This window comes from Myotis nattereri (assembly GCF_964212035.1).
Source record: "Myotis nattereri genome assembly, chromosome: X".
Taxonomy (NCBI): domain Eukaryota; kingdom Metazoa; phylum Chordata; class Mammalia; order Chiroptera; family Vespertilionidae; genus Myotis; species Myotis nattereri.
This window is the reverse complement of record NC_138078.1, coordinates 122,755,965-122,783,551: the sequence shown is the minus strand read 5'-3', so window position 1 is coordinate 122,783,551 and position 27,587 is coordinate 122,755,965. Positions and strand designations below refer to the sequence as shown.

At 40.8% G+C, this 27,587-nt stretch overlaps 1 protein-coding gene across 1 annotated transcript in view; it reads left to right on the top strand.

Annotated features, from left to right (window-relative positions):
• Positions 1-4,837: 4,837 nt before the first annotated feature.
• GPC3 (glypican 3) overlaps positions 4,838-27,587 on the top strand; it is a 407,972-nt gene continuing 385,222 nt past the window's right edge. Inside the window, exon 1 of the mRNA XM_081081149.1 lies at positions 4,838-5,424. Coding sequence (XP_080937275.1) covers positions 5,250-5,424 — 175 coding nt within the window. The 5' untranslated portion in view covers positions 4,838-5,249. The remainder of the gene's footprint in view (positions 5,425-27,587) is intronic.

Genomic DNA, 27,587 nt, shown 5'->3' with positions numbered 1-27,587 from the left:
TTATACAAATGAAGACAGAATAGAATAATTTTTTATTTGTAGTAATCAACATGATGCCACAAATAAAATTTTTAATGTGTTTTTTTTTTTTCAAGTCATGGACTCTAACTTACAAGAACCTCAGTATACTTTGTGGATTTAGTGGGGGCAAATCATAGTCCCTGGTCTGAGGAGGGGCTATCTGCCCACAACTCATAATGCAACATCTCAGCGGGGCCTATTCATTTTCCATACACAAGGAGCCAAATTCTGCCTGGGATTATTATGCAATTTTCAAAATGGCTTTAAGTCTTTTAACTTACAAAGTTACCATTTACATTGCACTGGCCTGCTGGCTGGGATGAATGAATGAACACTCTCTTTCCCAAAGGACCATAATTCATTCTCTGATCATAGCTTATACATTTGGGAAAATTGGGATCAGTGTGCCTGGCGCCTCCCCTCCCCTCTGCTCCACAAAGGACTCATACACTGAAAGAGAAGGAGAGACAAAGTAGCTGTGTGCCATAGAGTGCAGAGGTGTGGCTAGGGAGGTGTTGACTGTGAGCAGCACCAGTTTAACATATAAGCAACTGTCTACATGATGTGATTTCAGGTGCACAAAAAAGGCCTCATTGCCCCTCAGTTTAAACACTCCCTTCCCACTGGCAAATGCCTGGAATTCCACAGTTTTTAGAGCTCTGTTCCTTTGGTTTAAAGCTTTGATCCCTGTTAAAATACTCATACCCCTGGGTGGGCAGCCCCATTATATCCTGTCAACCATATACACTGTAAACAGATAAGTTTTAACGTTTCTTCTCTGAAAGCAGGTTTTCAGGGTTGTATGAAGGGGAGAAGATAGTGGATACCTGAGGGGGATGGGAAGAGAAGAGCATCACCTGAGGGGCAAAGAGAACTGAGCTCAAGACAAACCATGTGTGCATGTGTGGCCATGTGCATGGCTTTGTATGAGCCCCTCATATGGCAGCAGCTGTTGAACACCCTTTCTTAACCCTCTCCCAGAAACCCTGATTTATGCTGCTTTTGGAGCCATGGAACCAGACTCTCCTCCCAGCTACAGCAAGATAATAGCTGCTGGCTACAGCTGGGAATTCTCAAATTCATTTAAACTGGAGACTAAGAATGAAAGGTGAAGAAAAGTTCTTCTGGGCCTGCTGTGCAAGGTAGCCTTCCTCTGAGGTCCAGAGAGAAAAATGTGGCCCAACGGTGTTATCTAAATGTTTCCAACTGGGCCTGAAAGCATAAAACCATGAATTGTAGAAAGTGCACACTGGCTAAACCAGCACATCCTTTTGTGTTTCTAGACTGATTCTCTTTTTCTCTTCTTGCTAAAGAGTAAGGATGAGTCATTGGACTGACTTCTAACGGGAGAAAGATATACAGTATATAATGAAACAAACAGATTTTATACTTAGGTAAAGGAATGGGATTTTAGTAAAATTACATGTCACTGTAGGGACAGAGTGGCCAACTGCCCATGGTATTCCTGCGAGCTTTCTTGACCAAAAGCCTATTCCACTGTTAGAGTCATCACTTGTGAGCTGGAAGGCTAGAAAATGTTTGCGAGTCACTTATACTAGTAAAAATGGAACCACTGCTTAAGGCTAGCAAGTTTTATTAACTGCTTAGTATCAAGTTTGCTTGAAACCTTTGAGTAGCTGGGAGGAGTAGCAGAAGTTTTTAAGCAAAAGGCATATTTCACAGAACCCCAGGGCCAGTTTGCATATGACCTAGTCCACTGATGGAGAACCTATGACACGTGTGTCAGAGGTGACATGCGAACTCATTTTTTTTGGTTGATTTTTCTTTGTTAAATGGCATTTAAATATATAAAATAAATATCAAAAATATAAGTCTTTGTTTTAGTATGGTTGCAAATATTAAAAAATTTCTATATGTGACACGGCAGCAGAGTTAAGTTAGGGTTTTTCAAAAATGCTGACACGCCGAGCTCAAAAGGTTCGCCATCACTGACCTAGTCCAAATCCTAGTCATTCAGTCATTCACATACTACCCCAAAAGTTTTGCTATGTCCTCATATTCCCAGTACTATTTAATATTTTTCTTTAAGCCAGCTCACATTTTTAGTGAAATAAATTTATCACAGCACTTGGCTTTTTCCTGATGGAATCATGGTTTGGATGAACTACTTACAGATATTTTTTTCAAATCCATATTAAAATAGATATTTCTTAAAACAAAACTAAAAGACTTCACTGGCCCACATACCACACTTCACTTTGGAAGCACTGACCTGGTTCATGCAAAGTGTATTAGATATAAAAGTATATATTTAAAATAAGTTGCAATCCCTTTTTTCAAGGTATTCAGGACCCAGTAGTTGAAAACAACTGTTGCCTTTGTAGTTAGTTGCATGAACTCTGGAAGATCATGAATTTATGGGAGGTCATGTCTTCCTCTGTGGGGTCATGAAATTCAATCAATGCTTGCCTTCCAATCCGCCCTTTGGTCGCAGGGCTCCACAGGTGGAACATATCAAACTCACCAGCCAAATTATGACTCTTAATTGGTGTTTCTTTTAAAGTGGATATGTCATTTGTCAAATGTTCAATGCAGGAGCAGGGCTAGCCCCAGGCAAAATTATGAAGTAGGAGAAGAATGCCAGATACATAGGCAGCACTCAAATGTTTGTTGAAAAAAGAATGAAATGAGCCCTTCGTCCTTGACTCCTCTCCCATCCCCCACATCCACTAGGTCACTAGGCCCTTTTAATTCTATCTCCTAAATATTGCTGGTAGTATTTCCCCCTTCCAAATCTTCTCTGGCACAGCTTTTCTCATTTCTTGTCTGGATTATTTTCATAGTCTCTTAACCAGCTTTCAACTTGCTTCCTTCCCCAAGCCATTCACCACAATGTTGCTGGAGAGATCTTTTAATAAGGCAAATATGATCACGCCACTCCTCTACTTAAAATGTCCCTAAATCAGTGGTTGGCAAACTCATTAGTCAACAGAGCCAAATATCAACAGTACAATGATTGAAATTTCTTTTTGAGAGCCAAATTTTTAAAACTTAAACTATATAGGTAGGTACATTGTTATTAACTTAATTAGGGTACTCCTAAGGCTTAGGAAGAGCCACACTCAAGGGGCCAAAGAGCCGCATGTGGCTCGCGAGCCGCAGTTTGCCGACCAAGGCCCTAAATGGTTCCCTAGCCTCCTTCCCATGACTTTAAAACTCTGCATCATCTGGCACTTGCTCACCACTGCTGCTTTGGCTGTTCTAAATCTCCAGCCTGAATCCTGCTACCTTCCAACTGGGCCATACCAGGCTCTGTCCTCTCAGTCTTTGTTCATGCTGCTTCTTTTCCCTTGGCACCCTTCTTCCCATCTTCTTTTCTCACCTCAACTCCTGCTGGACTTTCAAGCCTGAATTAGGACACCATCTCTTCTGGGAAGCTTTCTCAGACCCTCCCTCTCGCCCCTTTAGAACTCTGCCTTTACCTCTGTGTTAGCACTTACCTCATGCTGTGTTAACATTTTTCTGTTTGCTTGTCTTTCCCATTAGACTTGTAGCTCTTTGAAGTCAGGTACCATAGGTTAATCTTTGTATCCCCATTGTCTATTTGTGTCCCACAGTATCTGGTACACAGTACGAGTTCAAATATTTGCAATTGAACAAATGAATGAACAAATGAGCTCCTCAGCGACCTTCCCCTTCCTTTGCCTCTTTTCTCAGACCACAAGCTCTGCTAAATGACCTCCTCTCCCCTGACCTAGCACTTCCTGGAGAATTCCTGGTGTGGAGGCTCTCCTTTTTCTTTGCTTATTAAAACCTACTCTCACCTAGATCAGAAACAACACAATCAGATGATAAATGAATTCACACTGAGGTGTCAAGTCATTTCATTATACAAATACTGAGTTTCTACTTAGGTGCTAAGAGGTGTGTGTGTGTGTGTGTGTGTGTGTGTGTGTGTGTGCGTGTGTGTTACAAAAAAGAATACACGGGTTAAAGATCCCTACTTAGGAGCATGTAAGTAATGGCTAAATGCATTCCTCCTGTGAGAAGTATTTGCTTTTTAAAGAACTGGATTTCTAATGGTGAAATTTAAGCAGCAGACATGGAGAGTTGGGTGTAGGAGACATTTCAGCCTTCGATTCCACTTATGAAACAAGCTAGCTCTGGCTCACTGAATTTGCTGTGTAAATGATTTTCTAATGAGTTGGGCTGGCATTAAGCCCCAGGTTATTTTGCTGTCACCAGTTATGCTTTACTTCACGAAGGATCACCTGGAACTGTCTTGCAGGAGACAGATTCTTTTAACATCCTGGGATCATATGCTTACTCTGACTTTGTGTGGTTTTATTGAATCAAACCTAGTAAGTCTCACAGGCTTTCAGACTTTTTAGGTACAGTATTCAAAGATGAGGCAGGCTGTGAACCCGCCAACGAGCCCCAGTTGCCATGGTTTGTGACTATTTGTAGGTCGGGTTTGTGAACCCAGCCATAGCTGCGATGGGAAAACGTATCGAGGGAAGCTCCTTGGAGATCAGGAAGAGGGGGTGGATTTAGTGCAGAGGAGGAAGACCTTGTGTGGCTCTGGTGGCCAGAGACAAGCTGGACCAGGCTGGAAAGAGACCTGTGGCAAAGCAGAGAGGGGCACTTAAGCCAGGAAGGATGGAGATATTGCAAAAATCTGAAAGAGAAAAGCCCTCCCGGCGGTAGGCCAATGAGCGGCGGAAGGAGGAGTAAGGCTGGGGAACTTCTCCCAGAGCCAGTCAGAGGGGACGGCTGCAGGGAAGCCAATCAGCACGCCGGAGCCCGCAGCCCCTCTGCAGTAGTTGTGCCAGAACGCCCTGTGTGGAACGGCGGCGAACCGGGCAGCGGGGCCGGGCGGCCAGGAGCGATCGCACTCGCTCAGCGCCCTCCTCTCGTGCAGCCCTAGTGGATCCCGGCGCCGCGGGGCTCAAACAGTCCCCGCAGCCCGGCGCCTCACACCCGCAGGATCGCCATCGCTCCTTGGCCGCGCAGTTGGCCTCGCTCCGCCCCGCCCCGCCCCGCCTGGTCCCTCCTCGCCCCGCCCCTCCTCGGCGGCTCCGCCCCGCCTGTGCAGCCAAGCGTTCCCGCCCTCGCTCAGTGCCCAGGTAGCTGCGAGGAAACTTTTGCAGCGGCTGGGTAACGGCACGTCTCCCGCTCCTGCAGCCGCTGCTAGGCTTGCTGCTTCTGGGACTGCTCTGGTCCCCGCCGCCGCTCTCCCGCGCTCCCCGCGCTCCCCGCCCAGCAGGATGGCAGGGACCGTGCGCACCGCGTGCTTCGTGGCGGCGATGCTGCTCAACTTGGACTTCCCGGGACAGGCGCAGCCTCCACCGCCGCCACCAGACGCCACCTGTCACCAGGTTCGCTCCTTTTTCCAGAGACTGCAGCCCGGACTCAAGTGGGTGCCTGAAACCCCCGTACCAGGTGAGGAGGAGCCCCTTAAGCTTTCCCCGCGCCCAGCATAGAGCCCGGGAGCGCGTGGTGGCGGTACCCCGAGTGCTCTAGCCCCGCGGGGCCGTGGTCGTGAGCCCTGCCGCTGGGCACCTGGGGGTGCTCGTTGTGCCCAGGGCAGACCAGGTCTCCCGAGGAGAGAGAAGAGAGTGTGTGGACCGTGGCCGCATTCCCTGTACTCGCTCTGCTGTCAGGGAAGGTGCTAGTGGGAGGATCGGCGGTGGCAGTGATGGCCTTTTCCGGAGCGCCCATTTTTTGGGGAGGGCGGGAAGGTGGGAGCTGGCTCCCAGGGCCTCTGGGAACTGGCGCCTCATATCCAAACCGGTGCCTTGAGAATTTGCCACGCTCCCCCGCACGTCCATGCCAAAATTTCAGCCAAAGCTGGACCGAGGCTCCGGCCATGCTTTCCCCAACCTGCCCCCGGCCCTCCCTCCCGAAGCTTGGGTTCCCGAGCTCGTGGGCCCAAGTGCAGACAAAGTTGAGGAGACGTCTCCAAATCTGCAGTGGTAGGTAAAGACACACAGAAGGAAACTTTTGAGAGTGATGGTCTCCTAAATGAGGACTGAGCCTTTTCCTCAAAACAGCGTCCCTTCTCTAGGTTGGCAAAATCGCTTCAAAAATGGTGCTGCTGGCCCCGGGAGCAGGAGTCCAAAGATGATATAACTCCTCCCCCTCTCAAATTTATCAGCCTTTTTGACAGGCTGGACCCTGAAGAAGAGATGATTTTAGGTGGAGGAAAGTTTCAGAGCGCCTGCCTTTTGTTCTACACTATCAGATCGCGTTGTAAGGGCATATTTTAACCTTAGCTGAGGGCTGCCACTGTCAACAGATGAATATTAATGGCCTTGTGTGATTGACTGTCCCGCGGTCAATCCTAAAAGCCTACCTTAGAATATCATTAGGACAAATTGCTACACTGACAATGAGGGCAAGAAGAGTCGGTTTCAAACAGGTTAATTTAGCAGAGGTGCGCTCAGAAGAAACGGCGGGTAGATTCACAAACCTCCAGGGTCTCTTCTCAAACCATGCATGTAGCGAAGCGCGGATCCTGTGCTTTTGAGGGATCCGGGAGCCACCCTCGCCCAAACTTGGCTCTTGCCTCTCAACAAGTCAGAGAGGCAGGCCTGATGGTTGGACCAAGTTGTGAGTGTGATGCGCGCCCTGTGGGCGCTGCCAGCCAGCGTTCACTAGCGGGAGGTTACCTAGGCAGCCAGCGCGCCCTCGGCGCCCTCGGCCTTTTCTTTAGGTGGATAAAAAGCCGAGCGAGCATGCTGTTTAGTTGCAAAGGTAATTGGTCACCCTTTTCGGTGACTGAAATGCATTTGTGCATATGTTAAATATTGCTTTGCAGGAAGTCCCTCTAAGGAAGGGTAGAACTACCTCTTCCACTGTTAAGTGTTAATAGCATACCACGTGGGCGTGTGCAGGAGCTGTAAGGGGCAACCTATGAATCAGTTCCACAGAGCTGAAACAACAGGCGAATCTCTCTCCCCCTCAAAGTGCTATGGTATTAGATTGCTAAAGCCAGAGAACATGCTGGCTTTAAAATATAAAATGGTTATAATATAAAAATTGGTCTTCACAGGATGAGCCCCCACAATATGGGTGATTTGAAATCGGGGAGTAAAGGTTGTGCTTAAAAGAAGAAAATGGCCAGAAGGAATGCAGATACTGATTGAGCAACCCCCTCTACACACACTCAGGCTTTCACTCCTCCTCCCTTCCCCTCCCCCAGCTCTCTGGCTGCCTGCCTCTTTGCAGCATCTGTATAAAAGTATTGGGAGGGCCCACACACTGTGTGTATGAGATTTGGCCTGCACCCACCTCCTTCCCAGCTCCCTTACTCTGGGCCTAAGGATGGCCATACTATAGAGAACAACAGGGACTGGTAAATTTATTATTTCCCACTAGTATTTCTCAAACCCCATAGGAAAAACCACTTTCCAAGGGTTTTTGCCATATAAACCCTACTTCACTTCCATTTAACATATGCAGTGTTGAGTACCTTATACATGGCAGGCACTGTTCTGACTTGCCTTGGAGCAAAGCCAAAATTCAAATATGGTGATATCCATACAGCTACCATATATCCTGGATTTACTGGGGCAGTGCATATTTCCAGTACTTTGTTCTGGCATAAGACCATGTGTTCTGAATTTTAGTTGAGCAAATATCGTCACTGTAGGTATGGAAAACATGGTGAAAATCCTAATGTCCATGTATGGAAAGAGCTCATCAGTATTTCGGAGTAGAGATAATAATGGCAGACTAAATAGAATGGCAAGTGCATAATTTCAAAGTGAATAAATGTGTAATTTGCTGCTGTCGATCAGTGGTTGGAAATTGAAAGAGAGCTGCAAATTATTTGAGTTACGAACCATCATGATGGCCACTTTTCATTTCCCCCATCTATGTTTTTAAGCTATGTTTAGTTTACTGGCTCCACTGTTTTAACTGCATTAAAGCTTTCTTTGTCCCAGATAAAATGAGATTGGGTAACAGTAAGGAGAAATCCTCAAGAATGTCCTGTCTCACTTAAGAGGAGCATTTGGAATTGAGTGCTAACTTTGGCCATTAGCAGAATTGGGTTAGAGTGGATAAGGTACATTTCTTATGCTAATATGGATGAAACTAAATGGCATTTGAAATCAGCCAGCCTAAAAAATAAATCACTGGTGCTGAAGGACTACACTAGATTTCCACAAAGCTGCTCTAAAGCCTTGCAATCTCATGTTCCCATTTCTTTTAGTGTTCAAAGGCACAGGATAGTGATTCTAATAGCATGTCCCCGAAATCCATAGATCTTTTCATACCCCAGCCTTTTTTTTTTTTCTTTTTAAGGATTTGTAACTTGGAAAGCACCACAGATGGAAACCAGGCACACGGAGTTAGCATTTGGCAGAAAAATCCATATAACTGACTTTCAGTGTAGCTCTTTTGCCCTTATTTAATTTAGAAAAATTCAGAAAAAAAGCCAATGAGCTCATAAGTCTAGATGTTTATTTTGTTTTGCTTAACCTACCCACAGGCGCAATCAAGAATGGATACAATTTTAGACAAGGAAAGTGAGTTAGTAATCAGACAATGATGTTTCCAATTGTCTCAAGGGAATGTTACAGAAGTCTGAAAAAAATTCCTCTAAACAAAAATCAACTGTAATTCACTTTATGAATGCCATACACCACTTTTGTAGGGGGATGATGGTGAAGGGGAAGGATGAGAATGAGAAAATCAAACAAACTGTGGAAGTGTTGCAACTCCCCAAAGATTGAGGAATCTTGCCTTAGAGGGCCTTGTAAAGTGCAAGAACCATTGCAGAAGGCCAAATGCCCGAATGGGTAAAAGGCAGCCTTTAAGAGCCAAAATCGACTTGGAGTGTCTCAAAACAGATGAAACAACATAAAGATAAAAATCGGCGTTTTGGAAACAAAGAGGACGTTTGGTATTTGTTGTTGTTTTTTAAAGTGTCAGAACTAGCAACTGTATCTGGGTTGCCAGCTGTGGCTCCCCAATTAGTTTGAAGCAGTTAGTGGTCCTAATGTCCGGGAGAGAAAGTGAGGTGTGGGAGGTTTTTCCCTCCTCTGAGATTGCACTAAACATTTGGGTGAGCAGGTGATTTGTTAAAACGTTGAAAGAGTTGTATTATTGTTTGTTAACTTGGAACAGTTTAGAGAATTTTTTCAAATATCGTCTGAATAGATTTATTATATTAATCCTGATGATTGGTGCCTATATGTGCTTAGAGGGGTGCCCCAATCTGATTGAAAAGATGGCTGATGATCAGTGGAGCACCTTGGCCTGAAAGGACACTAAGACTGCCTGCTCCTAGACAGGCTGTGTGTTAGGTGCTGGGGGTATCAGAGGAGTAAGAAACAGTCTCTTTTGTCAAGGCACTTGAAATCTAGTGGGGGGAGCGAGCATACAAGTAAACAGGCTCTCAGGAAACTTGTAGGATTAAATAGGGTGAAAAGGGCTAGAAAATACCTCCAGGAAATTGGCTGAAATGGTCACAATAGCCATCCTGGGGAAGGGAAAAGAACTGAAGAGATGAAGAGGGAGATAGGGAGGAATCTCTTAATAGGACCGCCATCTTAAAAAGTTTTCTTAATTCTTGGAGGAAATTCCGTTTGTAAGCATTAGGCAAAACAGGCATAAGAAGATTTTGATGGATGCTAGATGCCATGGAGGGTGTCAGTTTTGCAATTTTTTCCCCTTATGGGCTGATAGGCTGTATCCAGTATTTTGATGTAATATTTTTGAGCATTCTGTTACTTCCATCTTTAGAGTTGTAATGTTGGCTGTTCACTGTAGCCTAGAAAAAGGCTGCTTATTATCAACCTGGGGGGAAAGAGTCCTGGATTTGTCTGCTATAAGACAAGACAGAAAAATATGTTTTCTCCTTAAATGGCAACTATCAATGACCATGCCAACTTTCGAGTTTGATGCATATACAAAAACATGGGTCTTAAGGGGTATCTTATTGCTCATTTCCAAGAAAATTGAAGATAATCACTTGTAACTTGTGCACACGATACATCATTTGGAAAGAATTTCGCTGGGGATCATATTGCTCAACTGAAAAGTTCTGGCATGCTGAATTTGTACATTTTTGTGAATGCTTCCTTTTACTCTGATCTCTAGCTTTTTTTCTGCATATGGTTGTTTGTATGTTTTAGATTATAAGCTTCTTAAAGGGAAAGCACTGCTTTTGATGCAGTGTTGAACCCAATGTTAACAGTACCATAGAGCATTTAGTAAATAATTAACAATATAATTTCTAGATCATTATGTATTCTCTATGAACTCTCAAGTACTTTCTTAAGCTATATGTCACTTTACTATTTTAAAAGCCTAAGTCCAGATTTTTTTGTAGCATATTATTGGGGTGTGTGGACAAACTTTTCAGACAACCTCTATTTTGACTAGAGACAGATTCAGGCTTACTTCGATTAGCTCACAACTCTTACTATCAGGCAGGGCTTATTAATATTGAGTACCCAAAGAACAAATTGAAATTAGCAATGTTGTTATGACTGGCTTAGTATCATTAAAGAGCAACAATTATTATAGCACATAAATTGTAAGACATCTCTTAAATTAAACTCTCTGATTTAATGTCAGCTAGACCTTTCTTGCTAATGTTGACATTACCATATTTGGGAATTGAGCTATAACACATGCCCAGACCTGTTGAAGTACCTCACGGATTTCTGTAACTTGGGATCAGAATTTGTGCACAGGCTCAAATCAAGAGACCATACTAGGAGCCAACATCTATTCAGCCCTAGCCAAGTTTGTAAATGGGTTTGATTTTTTTGGTAACCTAGCGTCTAATGGAAAGTGTGGGCAGAACAATCCCCCACTCATCTGCCTATATTTAGCAAATGGTATGGTTTGAAACAGGATCCCCTAGCACTCCATTAAGAAATGAGCATCAGAAAATAGAATCCAAGTCATGGGCCCCAGCCTTGCTTTAGAGACAGCAATGAGAATTTACTTTCTGAAATGTAATGACAGGGAGAATGCAACTCAAAAAGCAAGGTGAAGATGGGCATATCAGCAGAGAAATGTGTGTTCTGAAATACTATATGTATGAGTGAAATGCTCATTTGGGCATGATAGTCTCACTTGAATACCTTGTTGAATACACAAGTTCTGTTCTTCAAATTAGGCCAATTAAAGATCAATTATACAAGTGATAATGATTAGAAATACCTTTCTGCCATTTTTAAACAAAAATGAATCCAGATTGATTAACAAAGAAGGCATTTTTGAGGCACTGTTGAGTCTGTATGTAGCTGAATAGAGCCTTGAAAATTTGTATTTTTCCTTATGAATAAAAGGGAGTCAATGTTAAGATAAAAATGTATGGCTAGTGTTCCAAACAGTTAATTACTGCTTGTAGCTGAAATTGTATTTATATACTGAATTAATAAATCAACTCAGCTCTTTGAAGTATACTTAATAGGTTTATATTGATAAATAATTGATAGGAAGGGAGATAAAATACAAGTGAAAGTGACGATAAGAAGGGACAAGGACAATAAAGCCATTATAAAAGAAACCTCTACTCATTGTATTCCATCCATCCCCCTGAAAGTTGAAAGATGTACATTTCTCAGTAGTGATGATTTTGAGAATATTCTGTATTTTTCAAAATTTCTGTCCACAACGAAGTGTGTATTTATTTCTTATACATCCAGAATAAGGCAAACTTCTAGAGTAGAATTTTAATTGTTTTTTTTTTTCGAGTCTACCTTTTGAAAATGGGTGTTTTTACTGGAAAATTATAAATTCTGATTATGACAGCTTCAAGGTACATGGTCATAATGTTCCTATTAGACTGTGATCTCCTTGAGGTTAAGGGTTGTAGCTTATCTTTGAAACCCTCGTGCCTAGCACATGGAGTTAGAACAGTATTATGAACATAACATTTATATAAAACCAATATTTAGGTACTTGATTTATTTTTACTTATATACTAAGGTTTCTAAAAGAGTGACTACTTTTTTTCAGGTCAAAAATCCATTTATGGTCTATAGGTACCTGATAAAGAACTTTGGTTTAGTTCATTTGGCTACACTATAACTCCCTAGAAAAAGTAGACTAGCTAGATTTAATAAGAAGTGAGTAGTTTAAAGATAAAATAAATCCACATATACATAAATGCATATATTTATCTTCACTTTATTTATAGGTTTGTGAAAATGATGCAACTTGGTGTGAGTTACAGAAACGTATACTGAATGTATGTAAATTATTCCTCAGTGTTTGGTGTTTCTTACGTATAACATCAAAACTCATAAATGTACATTTCAAAGGACATAACCTAAAGTGGATTTTTAGCCATGGGAATTTTATTGGAGTAGGATAAAGGGCTTCTTGAGAATTTTCTTAATTTTTGTATGCATTAGGGCAACTTTAAAAGTCAGCTGATAAAACTAAATTACTTGGCTAGAGATGACCCATTAGGATTTCTTTCAGCTAAAGGCCCAAGTAGGAAAGAGAGAAAAGAAAGGGACAATGTTCATTTGAAAATAATATAAAAATTCTGTTTGATAGTTTCCTCCTTAGTTATGGTTCTGTTCCCTTTCTCCCACACTCTGCATACTAGTAGTTATAGTATGTATTGTGGAATCCTATGAATCTCCATTGCTGTTTGTAAAATTTTGGTTTGGATTATTGAAGCTGAGGGAAATCTGGTGAAGAAAGAGTTAGAGTGATGGACACAAGAAGGATATTAAGAGCCTTTACGCTGGTATATATCAGAAAGTTATCTGGCACATGACAGATCTAAGGGATTGGAAAATATTTAAATATGGAAATTTACATGTGTGAGGAGATAATACAGAGACATCTCCCAATTGCATTTTGTTCCCAGAAATACTTTATCTGTATTTTTTTCTTACTTAATAGCCATGTTTTTTTAAGTATATAGCTTATTCATAGCCTCTGCCAGACCCTATGCCTGTTGAATGCAGAAGCCATGTTTGATTTATTGGATCCTCTAGATTGGTGAGTAGAATGGCTTGTACAGAGTTATTAATAAAGTTTGGAATGAATGTAAGAATAAACAGGTAAAGACATAGTCTAGAGGAGTTGATCAGTGTTGAACGAGATCCTACAATGGCATATACCTGGAGAATGACATTCTCTGAATGCATCATTGTCTAAGGTGATCTTCAGCAGAGACTGAGGAGGGAGCGGTAGAGTGAAAGCTTCTTTATCTATTCCCTTGCACCCTGGGAGCCTTGTTGCCCCTCTGCCAAAACTGAAATTTGAGGAGGATGTGTTAAGTAGACTGACATTTTTAGCTTAAGCTTTATCTAAATGTAGTGTTTGGATATGTTTTATATATTTATGTTGATAGATTATATATGTATAAATATATGTTTCTATTATTTTGATAACAATGAATAATTATGTGCTATTTAAACTGTTTGAAAGTTGTTAATTGTTACTTTAAGCAGTGGGTGGTCTTTCACAATCATACCTTACATTTGTGTCCTGAAAGCCTTGCTTTCATATATCTTAGGTACAAACAATGAAGCCACTCATAAAATATCTGCAGGTTCTGGATTCCACCAACTTGTTTGGTTCCAACACACACACACACACACACACACACACACACACACACACACCACATACAGTCATACATATACACATATAATATTTCTACATCTGTACACCCTTAATAATCTAGACAATAAGCCTAACTTACACTTAGAAGAGCTAGGAGGTACAGCTTTTCAGAGCTCAAATAAACAATTTTCGGTAAGATTGGTCCCAAATTATTGCAGAGCTAATTGTCATTGCTATCATAGAGTTACTGCTCATTTATCAAGTTTCATCATTTCCCTAAGTACAGAGATGTGATCTTCATTAAAGTAGTGATGGTCAATTCATATTGTAAATTTGGCTCATTTTGGAAAACTACTTCTAGTCCTGGCTGCAATTCATGTTGAGCTCCATAGAAATGAGAATGTGACCCAAGAGGCCCTTTCCAGGTTATGTTTCATGGACTGATTGTGTTAGGGACTACATTTAACTATTTTGGAAAACATGGGAAGTCTCAGAAAAGGAACCTACTAATAGTGAACTTTGCATGCTGTCTCTGCATAAATATTTAAAGGTTTTTTATTCATTTTTTACTTCAACCAGTATTTATTGAGCACTGATTCTATGCCAGGTACAGAGCTAGGAGCTGATGAATAAGGTAAAATCACTGCCTAATGAGGGAGCTAAATACGGAAAACCATGGATATTGAGGCAGTAATATGAGAGCTGCCATAGAGTGAGGCACCCTGTGGGGGTTCTGAGAGCTGTTGAGCTGTAGAGGAAGGGTACCTAGTTCCCTTAATCACATTCATAATTTGCCTAGGTATGTGCAAATGTACAAAGCTAAGAGATAAAATGACACATTTGTTGGACTGGAATAGTTCGGATTGGTTGGAGCATAGATGTGGGGGAAATGGAGGAAAGATGAACTAGAGAAATAGGTAGAAAATACTGAAGTATTTCCTTATACTGTATCCAAGGATGATGAGGATCCATGAAAATATTTAAAGAAGAGAAAATGTTAATCAGTATAGAGGATGACTGGAGAGTGAGTGGTAACAGCGAGTTTTAGTAATGCAGGTGAAAAGGTGGAGCAGTAAATAGGAGAATAAAATACTAATTTGAGAGAATAACTTGGTGACTGGATATGAGGACAGAAGGGAGAGTCTAGAACTTCTAGTTTTTCTGGATGGTGAGACTATGGCACATAATAAGTGCTCAGTATGCATTTGTTGAATAAGTGAATGGATATAAGATGAACCTATTTTTAAAATGTATTATTGTGGGGTTTTTTTAGAAAGAGAGGAGGGCAGAGGGAGAGGAGGGAGGGAGAAGAGAGAACGAAAGAGAGAAATATCTGTGTAAGAGAGAAATGTTGATCAGCTGCCTCCCACAAGCATCCCGAACTGCAACCTGGACACGTGCCCTGATCTAGAATAGAATAGGTGACCTTTCAGTGCATGGGACAATGCTCAGCCAATGGAGCCACACCAGCCAGGGCTAGAGGGACCTATTTTTTAAGGGTTGAAATAATTAGTTTGATTTTGGACAGGTTGAGTTTGAGGGGTTCCTTTGATCATTGAGGCAGAAATGTCTGCTAGGTAGTTGAGGTTGCGTTTTGGATCACAGAATAGAGACATCAGAACTGTAGATACATACTTGGCCATTATCAGCATCTAGATGGTAATTGAAACTCTGGGAATAGATGAGCTCCCTGGGAAAGAGTGTATATATTCTTCTAGAGTTCAGGAGAAGCATAGTTGGGATTCATCAGCATATAGGCTCAAGTTGGAAGTCATGGGTGTGGATGATGTTTTCCAGGGTTTCGCATGTGACATGTCTTAAGATGTATTTTGCCAACATCTAATGATTAAAAAAACTGCCAATGACTTCAAGGATTCTCTTGATTAAGAGAAAGTATATGTTGTCACAGTCCAAGACTTTGCAAATAAGATAATATATTACCACACACACACACACACACACACATAGTGGGGGAGAGACTTCTATGTAGAGAAATACATTCGGATCAAGGGATCAGATTTCTATGATTTTTGATAGCAGTAATTAATAATTATGTGTTATTTAAACTGTTTGAAAATTGTTGTTACTCTTAGCAGTGGGTGGTCTTTCACAATCATACTTAGATTTTTGTCGTGAAAACCTTGATTTCACATATCTTACATACAAACTATGCAGGCACTCATAAACTTTCTGCAAGTTCTGAGTTCCACCAACGTGCCTGATTCCAACATGGAGGTCCTTTTCCCCTCCCCTTGCAGAGCATTCTCTCACTCTGAACAGTGTGTAGCTTTTGGAGCTCTGGTCTCTGTTGTGTTTCAGACTGGGCCCTTCGGGCTAGTCTCAGAAACGTGATTCCAAACAAATACTAGAAATACTTATGTAATTGGGCTGAACTTTTCTTAAATGTCTATGGAGATGTAATGATTTTTTTTTTTTTTTTGGTTAGTGTGAGGAGAGGTTTGTATAATTTTATGTTTCTCTGGCATGAATGGTTCTTTAATTTCCTTGCTGTTATTTAAGAGGTTGCCTTCACCAGAGTTTATACTTTCATTCAACTTAAGCTTGAAACTCTTTGTTCTCCAATATATTTTTTGAAGTTCCTTTCAGGTTTATGGGATAGTTCGGAAGGGCCAAATAGAAGATCATGGAAACTACCATTTATGGAGTGTCTACTATGTGCAAGTTGCTTTATATTTAATCTCTCATTTAATCTACCTAGCAAACCTGAAAGGTAGGTGGTGTTATCTCCATTTTACTGATGAAAGGTTTACTTTCCCAAAGGTGTAAGTGGTAGAGTCAGGATTTGCCTCCAGATTTGTCTCATTCCATAGTTCATGCTCTTTCCAGTATTGGATTATGAGGGGAGGGAAAATGGTCTGGATATAAAGTATTTGACTTAAATTCCCACACTTCTTTGACTTTAGTCACATTCATTACTCTGGGTTCCCCTCCTACTGTAAAGCTGAATCTGTCTTTGCTTGTTTGCCCTCTTCATCCCAACCCTTATTAGAAGCTAGTGTTTCAGTAGTGCTTGTCCTTTGCCCTTTCTCTTCTCTCTCTGTACATTCCCACACCCATTCCCATGACTTCATTATCTTTGCCGTTTGAACGATTCCCCCATCTCTTTCCAGCCTGACCTCTTCCTTGCTTTCCAGTTCAGTATTTCCCAGTTGCTTGCTGGCTGTCTCTATCCAGGAGTCCTGTCAGTACTTCACTTTCAACAGAGACAAAAATTAATCCATAATTTTCTTTTCCTACTTGCACAAATCTGCTTCTCTCCAACATTCTGCATTTGTGGTAATAGCATCTCTGTCTGGTACCCAGACTTGAAACCTCATTACTGAAAGGACACTGTAGTTGTGTGCCTCCAAGCCTTTGCTTATAGACCACCTGACTGTCTTCCTCTCATCTGTGCCTGCTGCAGTCTTACTCATCTTTCAAGGTGCCAGTGCAATGCCATTTTCACCATGAATCACTTCATGATTCTCCATGACTAGATGTGATCATTTACCCCTTTGAACCCTGCTATCACTGTACATCTTCCATGGCCTTGATTCTCGCTTGCTCTTGTAATTATGTATTTGATGTTTTTCTTCTTACTAGAGCCTTGGTTCTTAAAATGTGGCCCCTTATAGAGCGTCGGCCTGCGGACTGAAGGGTCCCAGGTTCGATTCCGGTCAAGGGCATGTACCTTGGTTGCAGGCACATCCCCAGTTGGGGGTGTGCAGGAGGCAGCTGATCACTGTTTCTCTGTCATTGATGTTTCTGATTCTCTATCCCTCTCTCTTCCTCTCTGTAAAAATCAATAAAATATATAAAAAATGTGGCCCCTGGACCATCAGCATTAGAATCACCAGGGATATTATAAGAAATGCAGACTCTCAGGCCCCATCACAGACCTATCAGAATTGGTATTTTTTTTTTTTACAAGATCTCAGGTGATTTGTGAGCATGTTAAAGTTTGAGAAGGGCTCCTTTCAAGTGTAAACTCATTGTGGGTAAGAACCTTGCAGCACTAAGTAGAGAGAGTCTAGCATATAACAGATCAATGTTGTTTTGATTTCTCAGGTTTGTGCTGTTCTTCAACTATTCATTCACTGATGTGGCCTCAGAGACCTATACAGAAGAAATGTATGAGGGAGTGAGAGAGGAAGGGATAGTGTAAGAGGAAGGAGAGAGAGACTCAGAGAGTTTGGAAGGGGGAGAGAATTAGAGAATTAATGGGAATAATAAAGTGAGAATGAATGGTTTAGAGAGAGCCTACAAGATATCTGGTGGATGGCTAATAATATCATGACTAGTTTGGAAAACAGACTTTGTTTCCCCAGATGGGTAGAAACTCTAGATTGGTCCTTGGCTTAATTTAATGTGGCCAGAGGTAAATATCTTCTGAGATCATTTTTTTTTCTTACCCCAGGGACCTAGAGGGTTTCTCATTTTCTCTTTTGCTGGTATTCTGGAGTATATCTTCTCTGGCCATCTTCAGAAGTCACAGTGGAAATTTGAAGAGTTAAAGAGACATGGAAGAACTGTGCTTAGTGTTTGAAATAGTTCTTTTTGCTTTCAGAAACAGATTTTCTTCTTTCCTTTCAAACTTAAAAGTTTATTTCTGAAAGAAAGGTTTATTCCCCACCACCATGGAATTCTGGAGGGTTTATATGTTTTAATTTATAAAACCTAAGTCATTTTTTTTTTTGCCTTTGCAACTTCAGTGCTGTGGGTCAATTTACTAATGTTGCCTGAAGCTTCTTTTGGCCCTCAAAAGCTGTCAGATTGCTTTTTCTTTGTTCTTTGAGAGAGTAAGGTTGCCTCATTCACAAAGCATGAAGGTGATGTTGGAACCAGCACTTGTCCAGTCATTCAGAGTCTTCCCCCACCCCCATCTCAACAATATCCAGTTTTTCTTCAAGTTATGTCCTAGTGACAATGAAATGTCTTACCAAATAACAAATCCGGGTAAAATTCCCAAAAAGCTCATCAACATTTCACAGAATAGTGACAAGAAGTAGCCCAAGTTGCTCTGACAGCCACTGCACAGGGGAACAGTGGATGTTCTGTGCACACTCATCAAGCCCTTCTGGGGCTCAGTATACCTTCAAAACTACTGAAGGTCCTCCCTTCATGGTCTGTTGGACTGCTCTCCACATCTTCCCTTTTAGCCTTCCTTCTTTCCTCCACCCTCACACCCTTCCTCAACTGGTTATCATTTATAACAGAAGGTGTTTTATGGTTTGTTATATTTATTGAATGGTTTTGTGTTTCTTGTTCTCTAAAAAAGTAGATGAGTGGAATGTTTTATTTTCTCCTCTGTATTTTAGTTTTAAGTTGTGTTTCCCTTCCTATAGCTCCTGATTTACTTCTTTCTCTCTTCCTCCACCTTCCTCTGCCTCCTTCATATCTGCCTGTCCTCGGTGATTCTAGAGAGAAAACAAGCTTTCCATTTCTCCCTACATGTTTGGTTTGGGTACCTTGTTACTTTGGGGATATTACGAAATTCGATTCCTTAATTAGTTTGCAGATGAAGAGCTCTAAAATACACACCCATGAATATACATTCCACTTTCTAAGAATTCTGAGTATTTAAAAGGCTTTTTTGAACAGAGAGGACAAGGATAAATATATCCGATTTATGCCTCAGATCATTGATGTGTAGTTTACATTCCCCATTGTCATAATTCTCAATGAATGCAAATGGCATCTTTGTTTTTAGCGATCTCTTTTCTTAGAACGAATGCCTTTTCTTTTTTCCAAGGATAAGGGAGCCCCTTTAAAATGCTGCTAGTGTGGGGTAGAACTGACACCCATCTTGCAGGCTAAGCAAATTGTAGCCTGCTTTTCCCTGATGAAGTTATCACATTTCAGGAACATTGTTTCACTTGTAGGATATTATTGTCCTAGTTTCAGATTTGACTTCAGGTTAGAGAGTGTATTCCAATTAGACTACTTCTTGGTATTTTTCTTTGTCTTGATGCTTATAGGGATCTTTTGTTTGTGCTGTATCTATTATCTCTTCCAATCTTGGCCAAGGTTGTTAGGTTATGCATGTATGTATAAATATTTAACAAGATAAGTTAGACAAAATGTGCTTGAAGAGACTTCAGCCCTCCACCCCCACCCCTACCACTGCCCCAGCTTAGTTTTTATGCAGTTACAGATGGTTGCTTTTTTCTCATGTGTTTAGATTTGGAGAGCATTTCTTTGTACTTTGCTTGATGGACACAATGAAATGGAAGCTTTTGAGTCAATCTTGACTACCAAAATGGTAGCATCCAGTAACAGATAACATAAGGCTCCACTTCCTGTTTTTTTTCTAACTAGTATTTCAATTCCTTTATGCCAGAGAGTTTTAGGTATGAGATTGTGTGTTTTTTAAGAAAATATTTTGGATAAAGACTAATGTTCTCAAGTCAGGAATAGCAATTAGAACCATTCATTAATCAGGGGCATGTTTTGACTTTGAGTCCTGGCTAGGAAATATAAACTGTGAAAGTCACACATATATATGAACCTCAGGCAAATTTATGACTTGTCAGCCTTTTAAGGTTAAATTCTTAACCCCAAATTGGGGCTGGCTTTATATGTAGAGTCTGGCACATTCCTTTGGGCCACTGAACACCCCCCTCCCTAGTCCTTTGCTTAACAGCAGCTAATGGCCTAATGAGCAAGAAAGATCTCTGTCTCTTATCAGCTGCCTAACCAGCAACAGGAATGCTGATATACAGAGTATGGGTCAAAACCTGAGTTTTTGAACCAAGAAACTACAAGGTCAGTTTAAAACTCTGGACATGTGCTATCTCTATAGTCATTAATACCTGTCAGTGAAGGAGCCGGACACTTGAGTTCAAACAAATAGTAATAGTTCTCAAAAGTAAGAACAGTTGAACTAATTTTGCTAATAATTCTTTCAGCCTTTGTTTAGACCTTCTATAAATAGCCTTCATATAGTCTTTAATGAGCTTTTAGTTTGCGCCTGGAGGTTGTTATGATCATGCAGGAGTGTTTGATTGTCAGATGGTGATGATGGTGGAGGTAAAGATATTTATATTTTGGCCCAGATTTTGGAAGGGGCTGCCAAGTATAGGTAAATAGATATCTTCTACTACTTTTACTTCTTTTTAAACTGAGTTTTTGAATAAATATGCAGTCAACTTGCCAGGAGTCAGAGAAACCTTTGTGCCTGCTCAGACCTTTTTAAGGAGAAAGAGTCATTGCCTGTTTTTAAGATCTGCTTGGAATCCAGGCTCAGACTTATATAAAAATAAATATTTTAGGGTTTTCAGTGCCCATCATAGTGAAAGCCCCTTGACTTTCATCTTCTGCATTTGCAGTTTTCAGAGACAATAATGAAAACTTTTTTTTCAGATTTCGTTCTGTTATTGAAAATCCTATTTACATAAACAGGCATTGTTGTGGCTTAGGGAAGAATGTGGGGCTCCATTCTTTAGCTCCTTGTATATCTTTGCAGGCTTGTCTAAATAAAAGTAATGACGCTTTAGTCTAAGCAGCTTTTCTCATTTAGGTAAGGCGGGTGGTTTGAAATTTCAGTTTACTAGATAACTTGAGTCTCTTTCTTAATTATTTCAAGCATGCAGGATGCTCTCTTGATAGTAAAGACCCTAAAATGCTAGTAGTCTCCTCAGGAATCCATTTGGTAATAAAATCCAGTGCATTTTCAGGGGTTAATTTTCATGACAATTGCATGTCCCCCTCCCCACCCCCACCCTGGAATAAATTCTTTTAGGGCTTTGGTGTCCTCACATTTGCAAAAGCACGCTTTAAAAATATGTAAGGATGTTGTGGGAATCCCTAGATCTAGAGGAAATTTAAATGTATTCAGATTCATGCTCATTACACAACTTTGCTTTAAGAGTTTTTAATAGCTTTTGTCATATTTCTCAGAAAATTATCTGCTTGACTTTGCCAGACTTGGTTTTCTGCCCTGAATGAAAAACTGAAGATCAGCAAAAGTAGAGCCTAACTACATCTTATTCTATCCCTTTTCTGAAAGAAAGAAAGGAAGAAAGAAAGAAAGAAAGAAAGAAAGAAAGAAAGAAAGAAAGAAAGAAAGGAAGGAAGGAAGGAAGGAAGGAAGAAAGAAAGAAAGAAAGAAAGGAAGGAAGGAAGGAAGGAAGGAAGGAAGGAAGGAAGGAAGAAAGAAAGAAAGAAAGAAAGAAAGAAAGAAAGAAAGAAAGAAAGAAAGAAAGAAAGAAAATTCTCAGGTCATCTGGTGCAGAGTGAGGTGGAGAAAAACTAAAACTAAAACTAACACTAAAAAAAAAAAAAAAAAAAAAAAAAAAAAAGCAAGCCCAGGCTGCCTTCACATCTGCTAGTCATTCCCACTGGTTTGAGTTCAATTCAGCAAGTTTTTATTGAGCACCTGTGGTGGGGGTGGTGCTAATCATCGTTAACATTTATTGAGCCAAGTGCTGTCCTAGGCCTTTTATGGGCAACATCCTATGTAATCTTCACAATAGCACTACCTGGTAGGTATTATTATTTCCCCCATTTTACAGATGAGAAAACTGAGGCTCACAGAGGTTTGCAATTTGTCTGAGGTCAAATAGCTATGCAATGAATTAAACCCACTTAATCTGGGTCCAGAACCATGTTTATAATTGTTACTCTGTGATAGACTCAGCATTCCTGGGAATTATTCCTAAAACCAGTTTTGAGAACCCAGTATATGTGAGATGCTAGGATGCTGGGGATTTTAAATCAAATATTCCACTCTCCTTGCTCTTGGTGGGGAGGCAAACATGTAGACAGATGGGGAGCCTGCATGGAGGAGGTCTTCATATTTGTTTAGGGCAGTGGTTCTCAACCTTCTGGCCCTTTAAATACAGTTCCTCATGTTGTGACCCAACCATAAAACTATTGTCGTTGCTACTTCATAACTGTAATGTTGCTACTGTTATGAATCATAATGTAAATATCTGATATGCAGGATGGTCTTAGGCGACCCCTGTGAAAGGGTCATTCGACCGCCAAAGGGGTCGCGACCCACAGGTTGAGAACCACTGGTTTAGAGGAACGAGGAGGGCATGGTAAGGTCAGTGACCTGAACTTGTGGGAATGCTGTATCTGCAATGCAGCTCAGTAGCCAGGGGTCATGGACATTTGATTTTTCCATTCGATGAAGGTCATCTCTCTATGAGTTAAACTGCCTCATTGATTGTATCAACCTGTTTCTATCACTTCCCCAGCTCTCTGTAGCATCAGCTACCTTGAACTCAGCACTTCTTAGACATGCATAGAGAATTGGCTCCATAGTTCCTGTGACAACATTTCTTCTTTATTTCAGTTCTCACTTTTTTAAAGAATGTAAAAACTAAATGAGTCAGGTCTTTCTGAATCAAGTTGCTGTGGTCTGGAGAGCTGGTTGCTTTCTGAAGGCAGATGATATAAAACTAGCATCACATAGGGAGACCCAGGATCCAGGCTTGGTTCCTTTAGTTTGAGCAGGAGCCCTCCTGGCACTCTCTTTGAGCCCACACTGGGTTCTAGAGAATTCTGTATTCGAATCACCCATGGTTCCACAGGAGAAGGAAGTTACTATTAGCAATTTTTGAGTTTTTTAGTGAAATCATGGTGATGGAAAGGAAACCCCCAAATCACCTGTTTGAGAAATTTAGTTTTGTTTTTCAGAGCTCCTGAAGAAAGCAAAGGAGGAAAAAAGTCACTACTGAGCATCGTTGAAAAGTCTTATGTGTTTCATTAACAACAGATTTTCTCCAATTTTAGGAAACATTTGGTTCAAGGTAAAGTGAACTACCAGTGTGTGTGTGTGTGTGTGTGTGTGTGTGTGTGTGTGTGTGTTTGAAACAATATCATTTAGCTGCCAACCTCAGCTTATAAAATCTCTGTGTTTCCAAGTTTCTTATAGTTTCTCTGTAATGTTTAGCCTGCCAACTTCCCTCCCATGCACTTTCTCCTTCATTAAATCTCTTCCACAGAAAGGGTTGCCACCAAGTCTAGACTTCGGAAGCATGCAGGAGGAGGGCCAATTAGTGAGGATTTTGATACACATTACATGGGGGTAGGAGGAGGAGGAAAATATGTCTTTCCAAGTCCTTCAGATACTCAAGTTCTAACATAACGGTATGTTGAAGATGTATAAAATTACTGGAGCATTTACACAGCTATTCCCCAAGATGGCATAAATGCCACAGCACTAGAGCATGTCAGTGTAGACAGATCAGCTGAAGGATAGAAAAAAGGAGAAGATCAATAACACTGCTTCTCACTCAGGGATCAAGAGTGTTTGATTTTCTTTTGGTTGTATTTTGCTCAAGTGCAGTGTGTATGTTGTACTAACAAGGCAACTGACTTCCTTTTCAGCAGGTTCCTATCATCGGGAAAGGGGAAAGATAAAATAGAGGGCACAGATTATTTACAGTGGCTGAGAATGTAATTATAAGGTGCAATGGCTTGAAATTGAAATTGAGGTTAGCCAATAGGGCTGGGACAAGCATCTTAATAGTAAGGTCAACTGGGCGTTAGAAAGATTTGCCTGAGAGCTGGTTAAACAGAATCTATGGAAGTGCTGAAGGCTAGGGCAGGTGTAATGTGAAGGGAAAGTCCGATCAAATTCAGGGTTGGCCTGGAGGCCCAGGATGGTGGTAGGCATCTTCCATTGTTGCCAGGCTTTCTTTGTGATTATTTAATTGCTAATAGCTTGAAACAAAATTTTCCCATGTATTTAAATATGCCTAATTTGTTGAGCATAAGAAAATAAATCCATCTGAGCAGTGAGAATGAGGCATTTGGATTGGTTTGAGCACCCTTTTAAACAAACTTCCTGGAATATGGACCAAGGACTGAGGCAACATTATTATTTTATTCTTCAAGGGTTCTTATGTGGCTCTATTATTGTTAAAGTAACATTTGGGCTCTGTCAATATGACTTTCTCAAGACTGACCCTAGATAAAATTTTGTTTTGATCCCTTTTTTTTAGCATTTCCTTATGGACATCGCCCCTAGTCTCTATCCAGGTGTTCTGGATTGCCTTCCTCACTTCTTTCCTGAGCTGGAGGAAGGTCCCAAGTAAACCCTTTAGCCTTGAGGTATTAGGGAACTACTCAAGGAGTGTTGCACTTTAAGACAATACCTGATGAAGTTGCTTAACCAAAGTAGTATCTTACCCATGATGAAACATTTAGACATTACTAGGCAAATACTTTTTGGTGGGGTAGGGGGAGAGAGCAGGTGTATTAGTTTCCTAGGGCTACCATAAAAATTATCTCAAATTTGGTGGCTTAAAACAACAGAGATTTAGTATCTCAGTTCTGGAGGCCAGAAATTCAAAATCAAGATGTAGGCAGGGACACATTCTTTCTAAGGGCTCTAGCAGAGAATCCTTTCTTACCACATCCAGCTTCTGTTGACTCCAGACCCTCCTTGGTATGTAGCTGCATCATTCTAAGCTCTGACCCTCTCTTTACAAGGTTCATGTGTCTCTCGTCTATGTCTTTTATAAGATACTTGTCTTTGCATTTAGGGCCTACCTGGATAATCCAGGATGACCTCATCTTGAAATCCTTAATTTAGTTACATCTGTAAGCACCTTTTCTAAATAAGGTCACATTCACAGATTCTGTTTTTTAAAAAATATATTTTATTGATTTTTTTACAGAGAGGAAGGGAGAGGGATAGAGAGTTAGAAACATCGATGAGAGAGAAACATGGATCAGCTGCCTCCTGCACACCCCCTACTGGGGATGTGCCACAACCAAGGTACATGCCCTTGACCAGAATCGAACCTGGGACTCTTCAGTCCACAGGCCAATGCTCTAGCCACTGAGCCAAACTGGTCTGGGCACATTCACAGATTCTGAGGGTAAGGAATGAACATATCTTTTTGGGGGCACCATTTAACCTACAAGAGAAGAGAGCTTTTTGGACATATTGAATCATACCAATTTACCAGATTGCTCTATTCTAAGGGGAACTTGCCCTAGGGAAGCTTAAAATTGGTTGTAAAATTTCATTGTTTCCTGAGAGGGATGTGGGTAGCAACTCCTGTTAACCCATTTTCTAAATGATTAAATTGAGGACCTGGGGAGAAAAATGACTTACCTAAGTCACTCTGGATCAAAAGGGTTCTGAAACAGAAGAGGCTATCATATTCAGTGTATCTTAACTCATGAATCTTGGTTTTTTTCTTAAAACATATTTTTTTTCTAAACATGTTAGCTATGGAAGGCAATCATTGCTTATTACCCACCTGAAAAATGTATTCACAGGATCTCTAAGCTCAAGGTATTGGTGTGCTTTCAATGTGCCATTGTTTTCCACTTACTCATTGTGGTTTCCTAAAACATCAGTAACAGTGAATTTTGGAAGCCAGAAACATTTGCAAAGCAAAAGTCTGCTTTTTCAATTTCAGGTGTACTAAGTTTTAGGTACAATTCGCATGGAGAATGGTAAATATATAGTTGTCACATATGAGACGTTTTCTGAAGAAATACTATCACACTTGCTTATGACAAAATGACTAACATTTATGGCAGTGACAACCTTGGTATATAAAGTGATTAGTGAATTAGAATATGGCCTTCATGGAAATGCAGAGAGAAAACTTCGGAGGTCACCAGTACAGCCTCCTATCTAGTGCAGTAGTCCTTCTATAGTATTCCTGATATTGAAGCATTGTGCTTGAATGCTTGAAGACACAGGGGACTTATTATATGTAGGAAGCAGGGTCTCATTGTTGACTATTCACTCATTCATTCATTCAACAAACATTTATTTAATATGTACTATATGCTGGGCATTATGCCATGTCAGGGAATACAAAGTTGGTCAAGATATAGTTCCTGTATACAGAAACTTACAATTTAATAGGGTTAAGAAAAGTATACTACTAATATCTATAACACCTAGATTGCAAAATGCAGTATGAGAGGTACAGAGTGTGTTGAAAATTCTGAGTTGACAGTTCATGGTATTTATTTGGTGGGAGGGTAGCTGAGAAAGGGGAGACAAATATTATGAAAGAGACACCTGTGAGAGAGCCTTGTGAATGAGAGGGTTATAATAGCTGAATCTAGGGGAAGGACACTCCAGGGACAGATAGCATGACCAAACAGGGAAACAGAAAATGGAAGCATATGTTTTGGAAACATTGAATAAGAGTTTAATTTAATCCTCACAGCCACTTTAAGAGGTAGGTGTTACTGTCCCCATTTACAAATAGAAGGCTGAGGCTTAGAGATTAAATAACTTGCCTAAGATCACATGGCTATTAAGTGGCTAAGTTGGGGTGCACACCCTGGTCTCTCTGATTTCAGAGTTCTTCCTTTTGCCACCACAAGTCATCCCATCAGGAAGCTATCTGCCATTAGCTGGCTTCTGATAACAAAGGGACTATGGTTATTACATGAAGAGAAATGCTGTAAAGGCTGAATTAGTTGTTGGTCTTTTCATTGGCCCCTTATCCATATTCATATGTAGCCAAGTGCTATTAACAAAACTTCCTAGAAGGGCAGAGCAAGCCTCTTGCTTCTTTTGTGTATTCCCAATGCCCAGTCTAGAATGAGCTCAGTGACTATCAATTGACCTACAGTTGGGGAACTCAGACTTAAATTACTTTAAGGGTCATCTAGTCAGGTCAAGATTTGAGAAGGTTTCTGATTAAGTCACACAGCTGATTTGGTAGCACAGCAGATAATAACACTTTAGTCTTGATAGGGAAGGACCCTTTCCCCCCTGATGTGATTTCATACACAGGGAAAAGGACCTAGCTCTTAGAGTGGGCCTAGGGTGTTGAAATTCTCAGCTATGATTCAGGTCTGAATATTTGAAGATTGTATCTGAAAAATAAAAATTATACATCTCCTGAAAGACAGGATCTCAGCTACTTATGTGAGTAGAATAATAATTAGTGAAAGAGTGACTGGGGGGGGGGGGAGATAGAAAAATTGCCTTAGTTTAATCCCTCTGGCAGAATTCTAAATGAATTTTTTTATCCCAACTCCAGAGTAGCTGGCATTATTCTCCAAACCAATTTTGTTTTTATTAGGGGGTTTCCCCCATTTAAATAGACTGCATG